Genomic DNA, 15,789 nt, shown 5'->3' with positions numbered 1-15,789 from the left:
GAAGGAGGCCATTCGGCCCTTTGAGTCTGCACCGGCTCCTGGAAAGAGCACCCTACCCAAACTCAACACCTCCACCCAACACCAAGGGCAATTTTGGACATTAAGGGCAATTTATCATTGGCCAATTCACCTAACCCGCACATCTTTGGACTGTGGGAGGAAACCGGAGCACCCGGAGGAAACCCACACAGACACGGGGAGGACCTGCAGACTCCGCACAGACAGTGACCCAAGCCGGAATCGAACCTGGGACCCTGGAGCTGTGAAGCAATTGTGCTATCCACAATGCTACCGTGCTGCCCTTAAGAACAAATAAATCTACACTATATCATTTTACCGTAATCCATGTACCTATTCTATAAACTATTTTGTTGCAAAAGTGATACGTTTTGTTTTCATTTTTCAAGTAATAGACCATCTAGGCCAGAAACTACAGTCAGGTTTATTTAATAACTAAACACAAGCTCGCACAAGCAATGGGGGTGTTACGAACAATTCCTGGTCGAGGGTCCCCAGTTTTGGGGAAGAGATGGCCCCCAAACTGTTCTGCTTCCAGGTGAACCGTTTTGGTTGCTTGTGACAATGTAATTTAAAAAGGATCCCTTTGCTGGTGGCTACCTTTCCCCAGTCCAAATGCACTTATGTTTTGAAAGGAGCCGATTGAACCAGGCTGTCAGGAGTTGGCATGAGTTCATTAGCTACTAAAACACAAATGGGTTCGAAATGAGAATTGAGTCCAAAAGTAACAGTTACAAAAGATCTCTGAGTCAGCGTTTGGTTTGTCTGTGAGGAGTAGATGGTGTGACGTTGTGGCCATTAAGTTGGGTGATTCTGGTCGCGCTGCTGACGGCAGTTGAGCAGTTAGTTTGGCGATTCTTGGTTCTGCAGTTCAGCCGGAAGGGGTTGATCTGCTTCCATTCCGATTGTGACTTGGCCGACTTGCTTTCAATGAACGGACAGAGAGAGGCTTCTCACCTGTAAGCACAGGATGTTCTTCAGCTGTGACCTTCACAGCACACTAGGAGAACTAGAACACCAGATTAGCAAACAGACACCAGGGTTGCAGTTGGCTGTTAACCCCTTGTTCTTGTGCATTCCTTGAAAGGGAAAAGCACAGTCATATATTCTTCCAGAACTGCTTTCCCTCAACTCCTCATCGTGTTCACAGTCTGGGATATAACTCGCAGGAGATGGATCCTGCAGAGATGGTGATCAGCCTCCCATTATCTCCACAGGAGATGACAGTTTAGTTTTTGCATTGCCTCTCTTCCTATCTGAGTGTAAACGTGTGGAATTTTCAGTCTGACAGTTTTTGTTCATCTCGGAATTCTCTTCCAAAGCATCTCCTCTCTTATCCGTTCAGGCGCTACTCAGCCTCTGACCTTTTGGTCATTCATCCTGATCTTTTTAGTCACCTATCCGAATATACCCCTCTCTGTGTCGGTGTCAGGTTTTGCTGCCTTATTGTGAAGAGAGCTGGATGGGTTTTTTTTGGGTGTCGTGTCAGATAGGGAGGGAGATTTCCTCATCTCGTTTGCCTGTGCTCTCTATCGGCTTCGGGCCTTTCCTTTCAGTGATATTCAGCAGCATGTGGATCAGCCTGTACGGACCGGACTGCACGGGCTCTGTACCGTGTTGGGAGCATTTCAAAAGTTGTGTGAAGAAACGATGGCTGAGGCGTTCAAAAGCACTGATTAAAGGAGAAGTCAGTCCCAGGTACGGTAGACCTGGGAAGAGCATTAGGGCGGCGACTAACCCAGTGAGAAGGTAGCCCTGCTGTGTGGCCGGACCCTGAGGGGAGCGCAGTGTCTGTCGGTGGCTACCCTTCAGAGGAAAACCTGATATGACGCCTGAGAATGGCGGCCTTGACGGCGCAGTTGTTACGGAAACCAGGCGCCACGCCTCGGAGCCGTCTGTGCACATGCTTCGGCAGAAGACGTAGCTGCTCGAAACCAGTACCTCAATGAGGGCGAGGAAGGGATCTGGCAGGTGGAAGCCGCACAGGCACCGGTAGCGGCCGAGAGGGTGTCCTCCCGCACACTGGCGGGCGACACGGACGCCGTGGGGATAATAGCGGGCTCCGTAAGAGGCGGCGATGGTCCAACAGAGCAGTGCGTAGACCCCATTCACCAGCGGCAGCAGGTGGCTGGCAGGAGCTGGGTGGGCGGTGACCTGGCACCTGCCGAAAGCGGGCACTCGCTGGGGTCTGCTGATGCAGTGAGTATCTGCGACAATCAGAACCAGGCTCAGAAAGGTCACAACGTTGTAAGTCTCGTTGAGGAAGGCAGCGAATCGCAGGGCGATCACCTCCTGGTCGTTTGCCAGTTGTAGGTCTGCAAACCAGCAGATGAAGAGGTAGCCTGGAGAGGGCACAGAATATATCCGTAAGGTGTTAGACAACTGACAAACCCACCATGTCAACACTCCAATTCTCCTCGGTGCCATTTGCCTTGGCCTCTTGACCAGCTGTACTGCAGTCACACACCGTCCCAGATAAAAACAAACAGCAGAGATGTGCCAAATCTTTATCTTTTACATGTAGTCATAATTTCAATGTTTCTCTCAATCTCTGCACACGATCTTTCCCCCTTTCATAAATGCTATTTCTTGCTCCGCTACTGTCAATCTCTGTCCCTCTCTCTGTGTCTCTCTCACTCACACTCGCTCCCTGTCTCTCTCTCTCTCTCTGTCTCTCTCTCTCTCCCCCTCTCTCTGTCTCTCTCCCTCTCTCTCTCTGTCTCTCTCTCTCTCTCTGTCTCTCTCTCTCTCTCTCTCTCTCTCTCTGTCTCTCTCTCTCTGTCTCTCTCTCTCTCTCTCTCTGTCTCTCTCTCTCTCTCTCTCTGTCTCTCTCTCTGTTTCTCTCACTTACACTCTCTCTCCCTGTCTCTCTCTCTGTCTCTCTCACTCTGTCTCTCTCACTCTGTCTCTCTCACTCTGTCTCTCTCACTCTGTCTCTCTCACTCTGTCTCTCTCACTCTGTCTCTCTCTCCCTGTCTCTCTCTCTGTCTCTCTCTCTCTGTCTCTCTCTCTGTTTCTCTCACTTACACTCTCTCCCTGTCTCTCTCTCTGTCTCTCTCACTCTGTCTCTCTCACTCTGTCTCTCTCACTCTGTCTCTCTCACTCTGTCTCTCTCACTCTGTCTCTCTCACTCTGTCTCTCTCTCCCTGTCTCTCTCTCTGTCTCTCTCTCTCTGTCTCTCTCTCTGTCTCTCTCTCTCTGTCTCTCTCTCTGTTTCTCTCACTTACACTCTCTCCCTGTCTCTCTCTCACTGTCTCTCTCACTCTGTCTCTCTCACTCTGTCTCTCTCACTCTGTCTCTCTCACTCTGTCTCTCTCACTCTGTCTCTCTCACTTTGTCTCTCTCTCCCTGTCTCTCTCTCCCTGTCTCTCTCTCCCTGTCTCTCTCTCCCTGTCTCTCTCCCTGTCTCTCTCTCTGTCTCTCACTCTGTCTCTCTCTGTCCCTCTCTCTGTCTCTCTCACTCTGTCTCTCTCTTTCTCTCACTTACACTCTCTCTCTATCTCTCGCTTTCTGTCTCTCTCTCTCCCTGTCCCCTCTCTTTCTGTCTCTCACTTTTTCTCACTCTGTCCCTCTCTCCCTGTCCTTCTCTCTGTCTCTGTCGCTCTCTGTCTCTGTCACGCACTCTGTCTCTGTCACGCACTCTCTCTCTGTCGCGGGCTCTGCCGGTGTGGCGGGCTCTGTCTCTGTCGCGGGCTCTGCCTCTGTGGCGGGCTCTGCCTCTGTGGCGGGCTCTGCCGGTGTGGCGGGCTCTGCCGGTGTGGCGGGCTCTGCCGGTGTGGCGGGCTCTGCCGGTGTGGCGGGCTCTGCCGGTGTGGCGGGCTCTGCCGGTGTGGCGGGCTCTGCCGGTGTGGCGGGCTCTGCCGGTGTGGCGGGCTCTGCCGGTGTGGCGGGCTCTGCCGGTGTGGCGGGCTCTGCCGGTGTGGCGGGCTCTGCCGGTGTGGCGGGCTCTGCCGGTGCGGCGGGCTCTGCCGGTGCGGCGGGCTCTGCCGGTGCGGCGGGCTCTGCCGGTGCGGCGGGCTCTGCCGGTGCGGCGGGCTCTGCCGGTGCGGCGGGCTCTGCCGGTGCGGCGGGCTCTGCCGGTGCGGCGGGCTCTGCCGGTGCGGCGGGCTCTGCCGGTGCGGCGGGCTCTGCCGGTGCGGCGGGCTCTGCCGGTGCGGCGGGCTCTGCCGGTGCGGCGGGCTCTGCCGGTGCGGCGGGCTCTGCCGGTGCGGCGGGCTCTGCCGGTGCGGCGGGCTCTGCCGGTGCGGCGGGCTCTGCCGGTGCGGCGGGCTCTGCCGGTGCCGCGGGCTCTGCCGGTGCCGCGGGCTCTGCCGGTGCCGCGGGCTCTGTCTCTGTCGCGGGCTCTGCCGGTGTGGCGGGCTCTGCCGGTGCGGCGGGCTCTGCCGGTGCGGCGGGCTCTGCCGGTGCGGCGGGCTCTGCCGGTGCGGCGGGCTCTGCCGGTGCGGCGGGCTCTGTCTCTGTCGCGGGCTCTGCCGGTGTGGCGGGCTCTGCCGGTGCGGCGGGCTCTGCCGGTGCGGCGGGCTCTGCCGGTGTCGCGGGCTCTGCCGGTGTGGCGGGCTCTGCCGGTGCGGCGGGCTCTGCCGGTGCGGCGGGCTCTGCCGGTGCGGCGGGCTCTGCCGGTGCGGCGGGCTGTGCCGGTGCGGCGGGCTCTGCCGGTGCGGCGGGCCCTGCCGGTGCGGCGGGCCCTGCCGGTGCGGCGGGCCCTGCCGGTGCGGCGGGCCCTGCCGGTGCGGCGGGCTCTGCCGGTGCGGCGGGCTCTGCCGGTGCGGCGGGCCCTGCCGGTGCGGCGGGCCCTGCCGGTGCGGCGGGCCCTGCCGGTGCGGCGGGCCCTGCCGGTGCGGCGGGCCCTGCCGGTGCGGCGGGCCCTGCCGGTGCGGCGGGCTCTGCCCGTGCGGCGGGCGCTCTCTCTCTGTCTCTCTGTCTCTTCCCACATTAGCTATTGTAATACCGATGCTCTTTCAATAGCTCTCTGCTCACGATCTCTCGTCGTTCCTCACTCTCTTGGATAAAGATTTTGGATGCAGCTTCACTGACCCCTGCCCTCCGACCATAACTGATAAAAGGCAAATTGCTTCTGCTTTGTCAGGTTTTAAATCCTGTTTGACTGCAGTGAAAGTCCCTGGACAAAGACCGGACACACCTCTGGCTGGCTTCTATACTAAGATCTATACTACAATCACTTCGAACTTCGACGACAAAGTGGGGGTGGGGTGCAGAGTTCGAGCCACAGGGCAGGAGTATTATCTCTGGCCTGTTGTCATGGGATCACGCTATTTGCCTGCCTTCTTTAAACCATTAAACATGTGGAAGATTGATAACCTTGGCCTTTTCCACATTCAACAGAGCAACATTTTTAAAAAAATAATTTTTATTCAAATTTTCACAAAATATCAACAACAAAATACAGAAAGAGAAAAAACAACCCCCTCCCCCTCCCCATATACATAAATAATTAATTAACAGCCTTCATCAACACAAAGGTAAATATACTCGCCCACTCAAGACAAACAAACCAACCGTGGGCAGCACGGTAGCATTGTGGATAGCACAATTGCTTCACAGCTCCAGGGTCCCAGGTTCGATTCCCCGCTGGGTCACTGTATGTGTGGAGTCTGCACATCCTCCCCGTGTGTGCGTGGGTTTCCTCCGGGTGCTCCGGTTTCCTCCCACAGTCCAAAGATGTGCGGGTTAGGTGGATTGGCCATGATAAATTGCCCTTAGTGTCCAAAATTGCCCTTAGTGTTGGGTGGGGTCACTGGGTTATGGGGATAGGGTGGAGGTGTTGACCTTGGGTGGGGTGCTCTTTCAACAAAGAACAAAGAAATGTACAGCACAGGAACAGGCCCTTCGGTCCTCCTCCCTCGCACCTTTCTTTGCTTCAATGCCACTTTTTTTAATCGCCCCACTCCTGATCCACTCCATACACTATCGGGGGAATGTTGCCGTCCCCTTCCCACACCGGGAAACGCCGAACAAGCGCCGTTACGGGCCCTAAAAAGAGCCCAAAAGTCCGTTTTTAGCGGGAGCTGCCGAACGTGCGACTTAGCTCCGCATAGCCGCAACCGGAAGTCCAACAGAGCAACATTTAAAGAGTGTGTTACAAACCGCCGACCTCCGACACTGAGCCAATAAAGTGATTTGTAGTTACCGCCCAGGCGAACGAGCTCTTCAGTTTCCACGACGTTTGACTGTGGTGCAAAACAATTCACAGCGATCTAAAGCAGGGGTGCGCGCGCCCCTGCAACAATTGTAGACTCGGGCCAGAGCCTAATCACAAAAACCCAGGCTAACCGTCTTGTACCATACTGAAACAGTGCTGCGCTGTCTTTCCAATCTCTCGTGGTTCTGAACGCCTCGATTAAATCCCCCCCTTAACCTGCTCAGCACTCCGAGGATTGACCCCGGCCCCTACAAAAGGGAAGGACAATGGATTTTGCCTGTTTCCAAACCCAGATATCCAGAAGACTCCCAAAGGGCACGAGAGAGATAGGCAGTGCTGTACCTGTGACAAAGATGTCTGTAAACAGGAGTAGAACAATGGTCTGCCCGCTGATTGACTGTGTGAGCAGCGATTCCTTCGAGCAAGCGAGATTGCTGGTGATCCTTAATGCTCCAAGGCATAGTGCCCTCTCCACCAGCCTCATGTTTCACAAAGAACGCACTTCCACACGAGGTAAACCGTCACTTTTCCCCCAAAGCACAAACCAGAGGTATCCAGGTTGTCCTGGAGTGCGTTGGTTCCTGTTTCCCCTTGCTCTGTTCTTTAGGAGGGCTCCGGATGGTGCTGTGTAGCCGGGCTAGACACCGTTCACTTCCAACAGGCGGGCAAATATTTGTTTAAGAGCAGGTTTAACCTGTTACAACACGAATCTACACAAACACAAAAGGAGCTGCCAGTGGAGGGGGTGGGGCTGGGGAAGGGAGACTGGAGGATGGCAAAATCCCTGTTCAAACAAGTACTTTTTTTGCATTTCTGGAACTGGAAGGGAATGCGGAGATAATGGTGGTGGCTGTGGTCCTCAGCCTGTCTCCTTAAATTCCTCTCCAATGCCCCTTGCACCATTACCTACTACAAATGCAAGACTCCCTTTGTCAGTAACGTTGGCCAGAGTATCATTGAGAATTTACAGTGCAGAAGGAGGCCATTCAGCCCATCGAGTCTGCACCATCCCTTGGAAAGAGCACCCTACTGAAGCCCCACACCTCCACCCCATCCCCCTTTATCCCTGTAACCCAACCTAACCTTTTTGGACACTAAGGGCAATTCATCACGGCCAATCCACCCGACCCGCGTATCTTTGGACTGTGGGAGGAAACCCACGCAGACATGTGGAGAACATGCAGACTCCGCACAGTCAGTGACCCAGTGGTGAATCGAACCCGGGACCCTGGAGCTGTGAAGCAACTGTGCTAACCACTATGCTACCGTGCTGCCCACATTGGCAGTGGCTTCCTCTCCTGCTCTTTGTGATGAGCGTAGGAATTCGAGATATTTTGTATCATTGGAGCAGTGCGGGTTAAAAACCTGGGTTAGCGTGTTTGACCGCTGCAGACATGTTCTTAAAAAGCCTGGTTTGAAAGGCTTTTTGGAGAGAGGTGCAATTAAAGCATCATAAAAGTTGAACTGATGGAATTCTGTTCACATAAATACAGTTCCCTGAAGAGTGAGATAATGTAGGTTAATGAGAAGAGCCAGGAGCTGAATCCGCCAGGCGTCGTGTTTTCAGTTTTGAAATTTAGTTTGAGATTGGGGTGAGGACAGACCAGCGGCTTCTCTGAAACCAGTGAGTTTGATTTGGATGTGGGAGCAAGCTCAGCAGGAATGTGTTGTGAGGTAGCGGCTGCAGGAGGGTTTGGGCAGACCGTAAGTGCACAATATGTCCGGTGGAATATAATGTGGAAAAATATGAGGTAATCGAGCTTGGCAGAAGGAACAAACGAGCAGAGTATTTTTCAAAGGAATGCCTCGTCCATTCCTTGGTGACCTAACCCCCCCTTCAGAGTGCTGCTTCTGCTGACATTAATTTTGCCCGAGAAAGTCGACGAACGGCTGCGTCCTCCGAGAGAACCCCAGCATTGACCCCCTCAAGGCAAACTTTATTTTCTCCAGCTTGAGAAACCCAGCCATGTCACTGACCCAAGTCTCCACACACGGGGGGGCTCCGAGTGCCTCCACATTAAAAGGATCCGTCTCCGGGCTACCAGGGAGGCAAAGGCCAGAACGCACATCTATCGTCTACCCTGAAACTTGCTCATCCTCGCTGCCTTCATGTGTGCCCGGTGTACCACCTCAAACTGTACTAGGCTGAGCCTGGCACATGATGAGGAGGAATTAACCCTGCGGGCATCCGCCCACAGACCCACCTCTAACTCCCCACCTAACTCCTCCCACTTGCCCTTCAGTTCCTCCACCGGGGTCTCCTCCACCTCCAACAACTCCTGATAGATATCCAACACCTTCCCCTCCCCCACCTACTGCTCGTATCTTAACTCGCTCCGAGTCCTTTTCACCCCTCACTCCACACTCGCTGACTTACACTGGACCCCGGTCACGGTTAACCTAGCCTTGTTTTCAAATCCCTTCATGGCTTCGCGCCTCCCCATCTCTGTAATCTGCCTTAGCGTCGCAGCTTGACACGGTGGCACAGTGGTGGGCAACACGGTGAGTGGTTGGCACTCAGCGCCAGGGACCCGGCCTTGGGCGACTGTGGCATTTGCACTCGTGTCTGCGTGGGTTTCCTCCGGGTGCTCCGGTTTCCCACAGTCCAAAGATGTGCGGATTAGGTGGATTGGCCATGATCAATTGCCCCTTACAAAGAACAAAGAAAAGTACAGCACAGGAACAGGCCCTTCGGCCCTCCAAGCCCGTGCCGACCATGCTGCCCTACCCCTGACTGTGGATCCACCCGCGCCTGACTTGTCGTTTCCTCTCTTGCAGGCGGAGTATGACTCCATGCTGCTGGAGTACGCGGGTGAAGGCATTCCCCTTTTGGCCGCTGCCGTGGGAGGGCAGATCTTTGCTCCGTACTTTGCCGGATTCCTTCCGCTGTTGCTGTGCAAAACGGTAAGTGTGGCGCGGGGTTGGGGTAAATGCTGATCCCGGGCTGAACGCATGTTAAACGCCCTCCCCCTCCATAATCTCCGCAAGCCCCACAGCCCTCCCAAGATTCCTGCGCCCTACCACTTGAGAGAATGATTTCACCCTGGAGAGAATGCCTGTGGCCGCCATCGCGGGAGCGGCCCCTGTCCCCGGGAGCGGAGCTTGTGACGCCCTTCGTGTTGTGTGTTCTTTGTGTGTTTCAGAAACCGAGCTGCACGGTGGCGGAGAAATCCTTTGCCATTGGGTCGATCGCGGAGACGATTCAGGCGATGGGGCCGGCGACGGTGCAGTTTGTTCCCCGGCTCCTGCCCATGCTGCAGGCTGGGGCACGAGACACCGACGACGAGGTGCGCAGCAATTCTGTCTTCGGCATCGGAGTCCTCGCCGAGCAAGGCAAAGAAGCCATCTTCGAGTATCCTGCCATCCCCACCCCGGACGGTTGAACAAAAATCTCCCTCTTCAATGGCGCGCATTGGAACACACCCACCCGTGGGGGAGGGGTGGGGGGGTGGAATGAGTGTTGCGGAGCAGATAGACCCCGGGTTTTGGCGCCTGGCCTGTGCCAGAGAAGCTCCTTGAGCTCAGGGCAATGGTAATAAAAAGGAAATGAAACAGCAGGAAAAGCTGACAGTGCACATGAAGCCATTCTAATCGTGTGTCATTGTCTGTGCGCGTGTCGCAGTGTCCCTGCTTGGGCACGTGTCGCTGTGTGCCTGCGTGGGCGCGTGTCGCAGTGTGCCTGCGTGGGCGCGTGTTGTAGTGGGCGCGCGTCACAGTGTGCCTGCGTGGGCGCGTGTGCCTGCATGGGCACGTGTCGCTGTATGCCTGGGTGGGCGCGTGTCGCTGTGTGCCTGCTTGGGCGCGTGTCGCTGCGTGCCTGCGTGGGCCTGCGTTGCTGTGGGCATGCGGGTCTGCGTGGGCGCATGTCGCTGCGTGCCTGCTTGGGCGCGTGTCGCTGCGTGCCTGCTTGGGCGCGTGTCGCTGCATGCCTACGTGGGCACGCGATGCAGCGTGGGCGCACGTCTCTGCCTGAGCGAGTGTCGCTACGTGTCTGCGCCTTACTGAGTTCCTGAGTGGGCGCACGTTGCTGTGGGCGCGCGTCGCAGTGTGCCTGCGTGGGCGCGCGTCGCTGTGGGTGTGCATCGCTGCGTGCCTGCTTGGGCGCGCATTGCAGTGTGGGCGCACGTCGCTGCGTGAGCGAGTGTCGCTACGTGTCTGCGCCCGTGGGGGAGGGGTGGGGGGGTGGAATGAGTGTTGCGGAGCAGATAGACCCCGGGTTTTGGCGCCTGGCCTGTGCCAGAGAAGCTCCTTGAGCTCAGGGCAATGGTAATAAAAAGGAAATGAAACAGCAGGAAAAGCTGACAGTGCACATGAAGCTATTCTAATCGTGTGTCATTGTCTGTGCGCGGGTCGCAGTGTCCCTGCTTGGGCACGTGTCGCTGTGTGCCTGCGTGGGCGCGTGTCGCAGTGTGCCTGCGTGGGCGCGTGTTGTAGTGGGCGCGCGTCACAGTGTGCCTGCGTGGGCGCGTGTGCCTGCATGGGCACGTGTCGCTGTATGCCTGGGTGGGCGCGTGTCGCTGTGTGCCTGCGTGGGCGCGCGTCGCTGTGGGCATGCGTGCCTGCTTGGGCGCGTGTCGCTGCGTGCCTGTGTGGGCCTGCGTCGCTGTGGGCATGCGGGACTGCGTGGGCGCATGTCGCTGCGTGCCTGCTTGGGCGCATGTCGCTGCGTGCCTGCTTGGGCGCGTGTCGATGCGTGCCTACGTGGGCACGCGATGCAGCGTGGGCGCACGTCTCTGCCTGAGCGAGTGTCGCTACGTGTCTGCGCCTTACTGAGTTCCTGAGTGGGCGCACGTTGCTGTGGGCGCGCGTCGCAGTGTGCCTGCGTGGGCGCGCGTCGCTGTGGGTGTGCATCGCTGCGTGCCTGCTTGGGCGCGCATTGCAGTGTGGGCGCACGTCGCTGCGTGAGCGAGTGTCGCTACGTGTCTGCGCCCGTGGGGGAGGGGTGGGGGGGTGGAATGAGTGTTGCAGAGCAGATAGACCCCGGGTTTTGGCGCCTGGCCTGTGCCAGAGAAGCTCCTTGAGCTCAGGGCAATGGTAATAAAAAGGAAATGAAACAGCAGGAAAAGCTGACAGTGCACATGAAGCTATTCTAATCGTGTGTCATTGTCTGTGCGCGGGTCGCAGTGTCCCTGCTTGGGCACGTGTCGCTGTGTGCCTGCGTGGGCGCGTGTCGCAGTGTGCCTGCGTGGGCGCGTGTTGTAGTGGGCGCGCGTCACAGTGTGCCTGCGTGGGCGCGTGTGCCTGCATGGGCACGTGTCGCTGTGTGCCTGCATGGGCGTGTGCCTGCGTGGGCGCGTGTTGTAGTGGGCGCGCGTCACAGTGTGCCTGCGTGGGCGCGTGTGCCTGCATGGGCACGTGTAGCTGTGTGCCTGCGTGGGCGCGTGTCGCAGTGTGCCTGCGTGGGCGCGGGTCGCAGTGTGCCTGCGTGGGCGCACGTCGCTGTGGGGGTGCGGGGCTGTGTGCCTACGTGGTCCCGCGTCGCTGCGTGCCTGAGTAGGCGCGCGTCGCTGCGCGGGGCGCGCGTCGCTGTGGGCCTGCTTGGGCCGGTGTCGCTGTGTGCCTACGTGGGCACGCGTTGCAGCGTGGGCGCACGTCTCTGCCTGAGCGAGTGTCGCTACGTGTCTGCGCCTCGCTGAGTTCCTGAGTGGGCGCACGTTGCTGTGGGTGTGCATCGCTGCGTGCCTGCTTGGGCACGCATTGCAGTGTGGGCGCACGTCGCTGCGTGAGCGAGTGTCGCTACGTGTCTGCGCCTCGCTGAGTGCCTGAGTGGGCGCGCGTCGCAGTGGGTGCGCATCGCTGTGTGCCTGTGTGGTCCCGCGTCGCTGCGTGTCTGCGTGGGTGGGTGTCTCTGCGAGCCTGCGTGGGCCTGTGTCACCGTGTGGGCGCGCCTCGCTGAATGCCTCGCAGTGTGCCTGCGTGGGCGCGGGTCGCAATGTGCCTGCGTGGGCGCCGGTCGCTGTGTGCCTGCGTGGGCGCGGGTCGCTGTGGGCGTGCGGGGCTGTGTGCCTACGTGGTCCCGCGTTGCGTGCCTGAGTGGGTGCGCGTCGCTGCGTGCATGCGTGGGCGCATGTCGCTGCGTGCCTGCTTGGGCGCGTGTCGCTGCGTGCCTGCTTGGGCCGGTGTCGCTGTGTGCCTACGTGGGCACGCATTGAGTGTGGGCGCACGTCTCTGCGTGAGCGAGTGTCGCTACGTGTCTGCGCCTCGCTGTGTTCCTGAGCGGGCGCACGTTGCTGTGGGCGCGCGTCGCTGCGTGCCTGCGTGGGCGTGCGTCGCTGTGGGCGCGTGTCGCTGCGTGCCTGCGTGGGCGCGCGTCGCTGTGTGCCTGCGTGGGCCGGTGTCGCTGCGTGCCTGCTTGGGCGCGTGTCGCTGCATGCCTGCTTGGGCGCACGTCGCTGCGTGGGCGCGTGTCGCTGCGTGCCTGCGTGGGCGCGTGTCGCTGCGTGGGCGCGCGTCGCTGTGTGCCTGCGTGGGCGCGCGTCGCTGTGTGCCTGCGTGGTCGCACGCCGCTGCGTGGGCGCGCGTCGCTGTGTGCCTGCGTGGACGCGCGTCACAGTGTATCTGTGTGGGTGCGGGTCGCAGTGTGCCTGCGTGGGCGCGGGTCGCAGTGTGCCTGCGTGGGCGCGGGTCGCAGTGTGCCTGCGTGGGCGCGGGTCGCAGTGTGCCTGCGTGGGCGCGGGTCGCAGTGTGCCTGCGTGGGCGTGGGTCGCAGTGTGCCTGCGTGGGCGCGGGTCGCAGTGTGCCTGCGTGGGCGCGGGTCGCAGTGTGCCTGCGTGGGCGCGGGTCGCAGTGTGCCTGCGTGGGCGCGGGTCGCAGTGTGCCTGCGTGGGCGCGGGTCGCAGTGTGCCTGCGTGGGCGCGGGTCGCAGTGTGCCTGCGTGGGCGCGGGTCGCAGTGTGCCTGCGTGGGCGCGGGTCGCAGTGTGCCTGCGTGGGCGCGGGTCGCAGTGTGCCTGCGTGGGCGCGGGTCGCAGTGTGCCTGCGTGGGCGCGGGTCGCAGTGTGCCTGCGTGGGCGCGGGTCGCAGTGTGCCTGCGTGGGCGCGGGTCGCAGTGTGCCTGCGTGGGCGCGGGTCGCAGTGTGCCTGCGTGGGCGCAGGACGCTGTGTGCCTGCGTGGGCGCACGTCGCTGTGGGCGTGCGGGGCTGCGTGCCTACGTGGTCCTGCGTCGCTGCGTACCTGCGTGGGCGAAGGTTGCAGTGTGCCTGCGTGGGCGCGTGTGCCTGCGTGGGCGCGGGTCGCAGTGTGCCTGCGTGGGCGCGGGTCGCTGCGTGGGCGCGCGTCGCTGCGTGCCTGCGTGGGCGCGCGCCGCTGTGGGCATGCGGGTCTGCGTGGGCGCATGTCGCTGCGTGCCTGCTTGGGCGCGTGTCGCTGCGTGCCTGCTTGGGCGCGTGTCGCTGCGGGCCTGCTTGGGCCGGTGTCGCTGCGTGCCTACGTGGGCACGCGTTGCAGCGTGGGCGCACGTCTCTGCCTGAGCGAGTGTCGCTACGTGTCTGCGCCTCGCTGAGTTCCTGAGTGGGCGCACGTTGCTGTGGGTGTGCATCGCTGCGTGCCTGCTTGGGCACGCATTGCAGTGTGGGCGCACGTCGCTGCGTGAGCGAGTGTCGCTACGTGTCTGCGCCTCGCTGAGTGCCTGAGTGGGCGCGCGTCGCAGTGGGTGCGCATCGCTGTGTGCCTGTGTGGTCCCGCGTCGCTGCGTGTCTGCGTGGGTGGGTGTCTCTGCGAGCCTGCGTGGGCCTGTGTCACCGTGTAGGCGCGCCTCGCTGAATGCCTCACAGTGTGCCTGCGTGGGCGCGGGTCGCAATGTGCCTGCGTGGGCGTGGTTCACTTTGTGCCTGCGTGGGCGCGGGTCGCTGTGTGCCTGCGTGGGCGCGGGTCGCTGTGGGCGTGCGGGGCTGTGTGCCTACGTGGTCCCGCGTTGCGTGCCTGAGTGGGTGCGCGTCGCTGCGTGGGCGCGCGTCGCTGTGGGCATGCGGGTCTGCGTGCATGCGTGGGCGCATGTCGCTGCGTGCCTGCTTGGGCGCGTGTCGCTGCGTGCCTACGTGGGCACGCATTGAGGGTGGGCGCATGTCTCTGCGTGAGCGAGTGTCGCTACGTGTCTGCGCCTCGCTGTGTTCCTGAGTGGGCGCACGTTGCTGTGGGCGCGCGTCGCTGTGTGCCTGCGTGCGCGTGCGTCGCTGTGGGCGTGCGGTGCTGTGTGCCTGCGTGGGCGCGCGTCGCTGCGTGCCTGCGTGGGCGCATGTCGCTGCGTGCCTGCGTGGGCGCGTGTCGCTGCATGCCTGCTTGGGCGCACGTCGCTGCGTGCCTGCCTGGGCGCGTGTCGCTGCGTGCCTGCGTGGTCGCACGCCGCTGTGTGCCTGCGTGGACGCGCGTCACAGTGTGCCTGCGTGGGCGCGGGTCGCAGTGTGCCTGCGTGGGCGCGGGTCGCAGTGTGCCTGCGTGGGCGCGGGTCGCAGTGTGCCTGCGTGGGCGCGCGTCGCTGCGTGGGCGCGCGCCGCTGTGGGCATGCGGGTCTGCGTGGGCGCATGTCGCTGCGTGCCTGCTTGGGCGCGTGTCGCTGCGTGCCTGCTTGGGCGCGTGTCGCTGCGTGCCTGCTTGGGCGCGTGTCGCTGCGTGCCTGCTTGGGCGCGTGTCGCTGCGGGCCTGCTTGGGCCGGTGTCGCTGCGTGCCTACGTGGGCACGCGTTGCAGCGTGGGCGCACGTCTCTGCCTGAGCGAGTGTCGCTACGTGTCTGCGCCTCGCTGAGTTCCTGAGTGGGCGCACGTTGCTGTGGGTGTGCATCGCTGCGTGCCTGCTTGGGCACGCATTGCAGTGTGGGCGCACGTCGCTGCGTGAGCGAGTCGCTACGTGTCTGCGCCTCGCTGAGTGCCTGAGTGGGCGCGCGTCGCAGTGGGTGCGCATCGCTGTGTGCCTGTGTGGTCCCGCGTCGCTGCGTGTCTGCGTGGGTGGGTGTCTGCGAGCCTGCGTGGGCCTGTGTCACCGTGTAGGTGCGCCTCGCTGAATGCCTCGCAGTGTGCCTGCGTGGGCGCGGGTCGCAATGTGCCTGCGTGGGCACGGTTCGCTGTGTGCCTGCGTGGGCGCGGGTCGCTGTGTGCCTGCGTGGGCGCGGGTCGTTGAGGGCGTGCGGGGCTGTGTGCCTACGTGGTCCCGCGTTGCATGCCTGAGTGGGTGCGCGTCGCTGCGTGGGCGCGCGTCGCTGTGGGCATGCAGGTCTGCGTGCATGCGTGGGCGCATGTCGCTGCGTGCCTGCTTGGGCGCGTGTCGCTGCGTGCCTGCTTGGGCCGGTGACGCTGTGTGCCTACGTGGGCACGCATTGAGTGTGGGCGCACGTCTCTGCGTGAGCGAGTGTCGCTTCGTGTCTGCGCCTCGCTGTGTTCCTGAGTGGGCGCACGTTGCTGTGGGCGCGCGTCGCTGCGTGCCTGCGTGGGCGTGCGTCGCTGTGGGCGTGCGGTGCTGTGTGCCTGCGTGGGCGCGCGTCGCTGCGTGCCTGCGTGGGCGCGTGTCGCTGCGTGCCTGCTTGGGCGCGTGTCGCTGCATGCCTGCTTGGGCGCACGTCGCTGCGTGGGCGCGTGTCGCTGCGTGCCTGCGTGGGCGTGCGTCGCTGCGTGCCTGCGTGGT

At 61.1% G+C, this 15,789-nt stretch overlaps 2 protein-coding genes across 2 annotated transcripts in view; one reads left to right on the top strand and one right to left on the bottom strand.

The window, feature by feature from the left end:
- The window catches only part of ipo4 (importin 4), a 186,908-nt gene that overhangs the window by 113,736 nt on the left and 57,383 nt on the right, over positions 1-15,789 (top strand). The window contains exons 25-26 of the mRNA XM_072501599.1: positions 8,957-9,082; positions 9,322-9,530. Of these exons, the coding sequence (XP_072357700.1) occupies positions 8,957-9,082; positions 9,322-9,530 (335 nt within the window). The remainder of the gene's footprint in view (positions 1-8,956; positions 9,083-9,321; positions 9,531-15,789) is intronic.
- On the bottom strand, positions 289-6,835 carry LOC140418176 (uncharacterized). The gene is made up of 2 exons (XM_072501600.1): positions 6,521-6,835; positions 289-2,360 (listed from the first exon to the last, which is right to left on the bottom strand). Exons 1-2 carry the CDS (start codon positions 6,660-6,662, stop codon positions 1,504-1,506), a joined length of 999 nt encoding a protein of 332 aa, XP_072357701.1. The 5' UTR covers positions 6,663-6,835; the 3' UTR covers positions 289-1,503.

Source organism: Scyliorhinus torazame, chromosome 5, assembly GCF_047496885.1.
Source record: "Scyliorhinus torazame isolate Kashiwa2021f chromosome 5, sScyTor2.1, whole genome shotgun sequence".
In the NCBI taxonomy this organism is placed as follows: domain Eukaryota; kingdom Metazoa; phylum Chordata; class Chondrichthyes; order Carcharhiniformes; family Scyliorhinidae; genus Scyliorhinus; species Scyliorhinus torazame.
The sequence above is the reverse complement of the archived record's forward strand: the minus strand, read 5'-3'. Positions and strand labels throughout refer to the sequence as shown.

Excerpts from the sequence above, each read along its gene's own strand:
- LOC140418176 (XM_072501600.1), bottom strand. The coding sequence starts at position 6,662 with ATGAGGCTGGTGGAGAGGGCACTATGCCTTGGAGCATTAAGGATCACC. Across the intron at positions 2,361-6,520 it reads TACAGACATCTTTGTCACAG|GCTACCTCTTCATCTGCTGG; the intron begins GTACAGCACTGC and ends TGCCCTCTCCAG.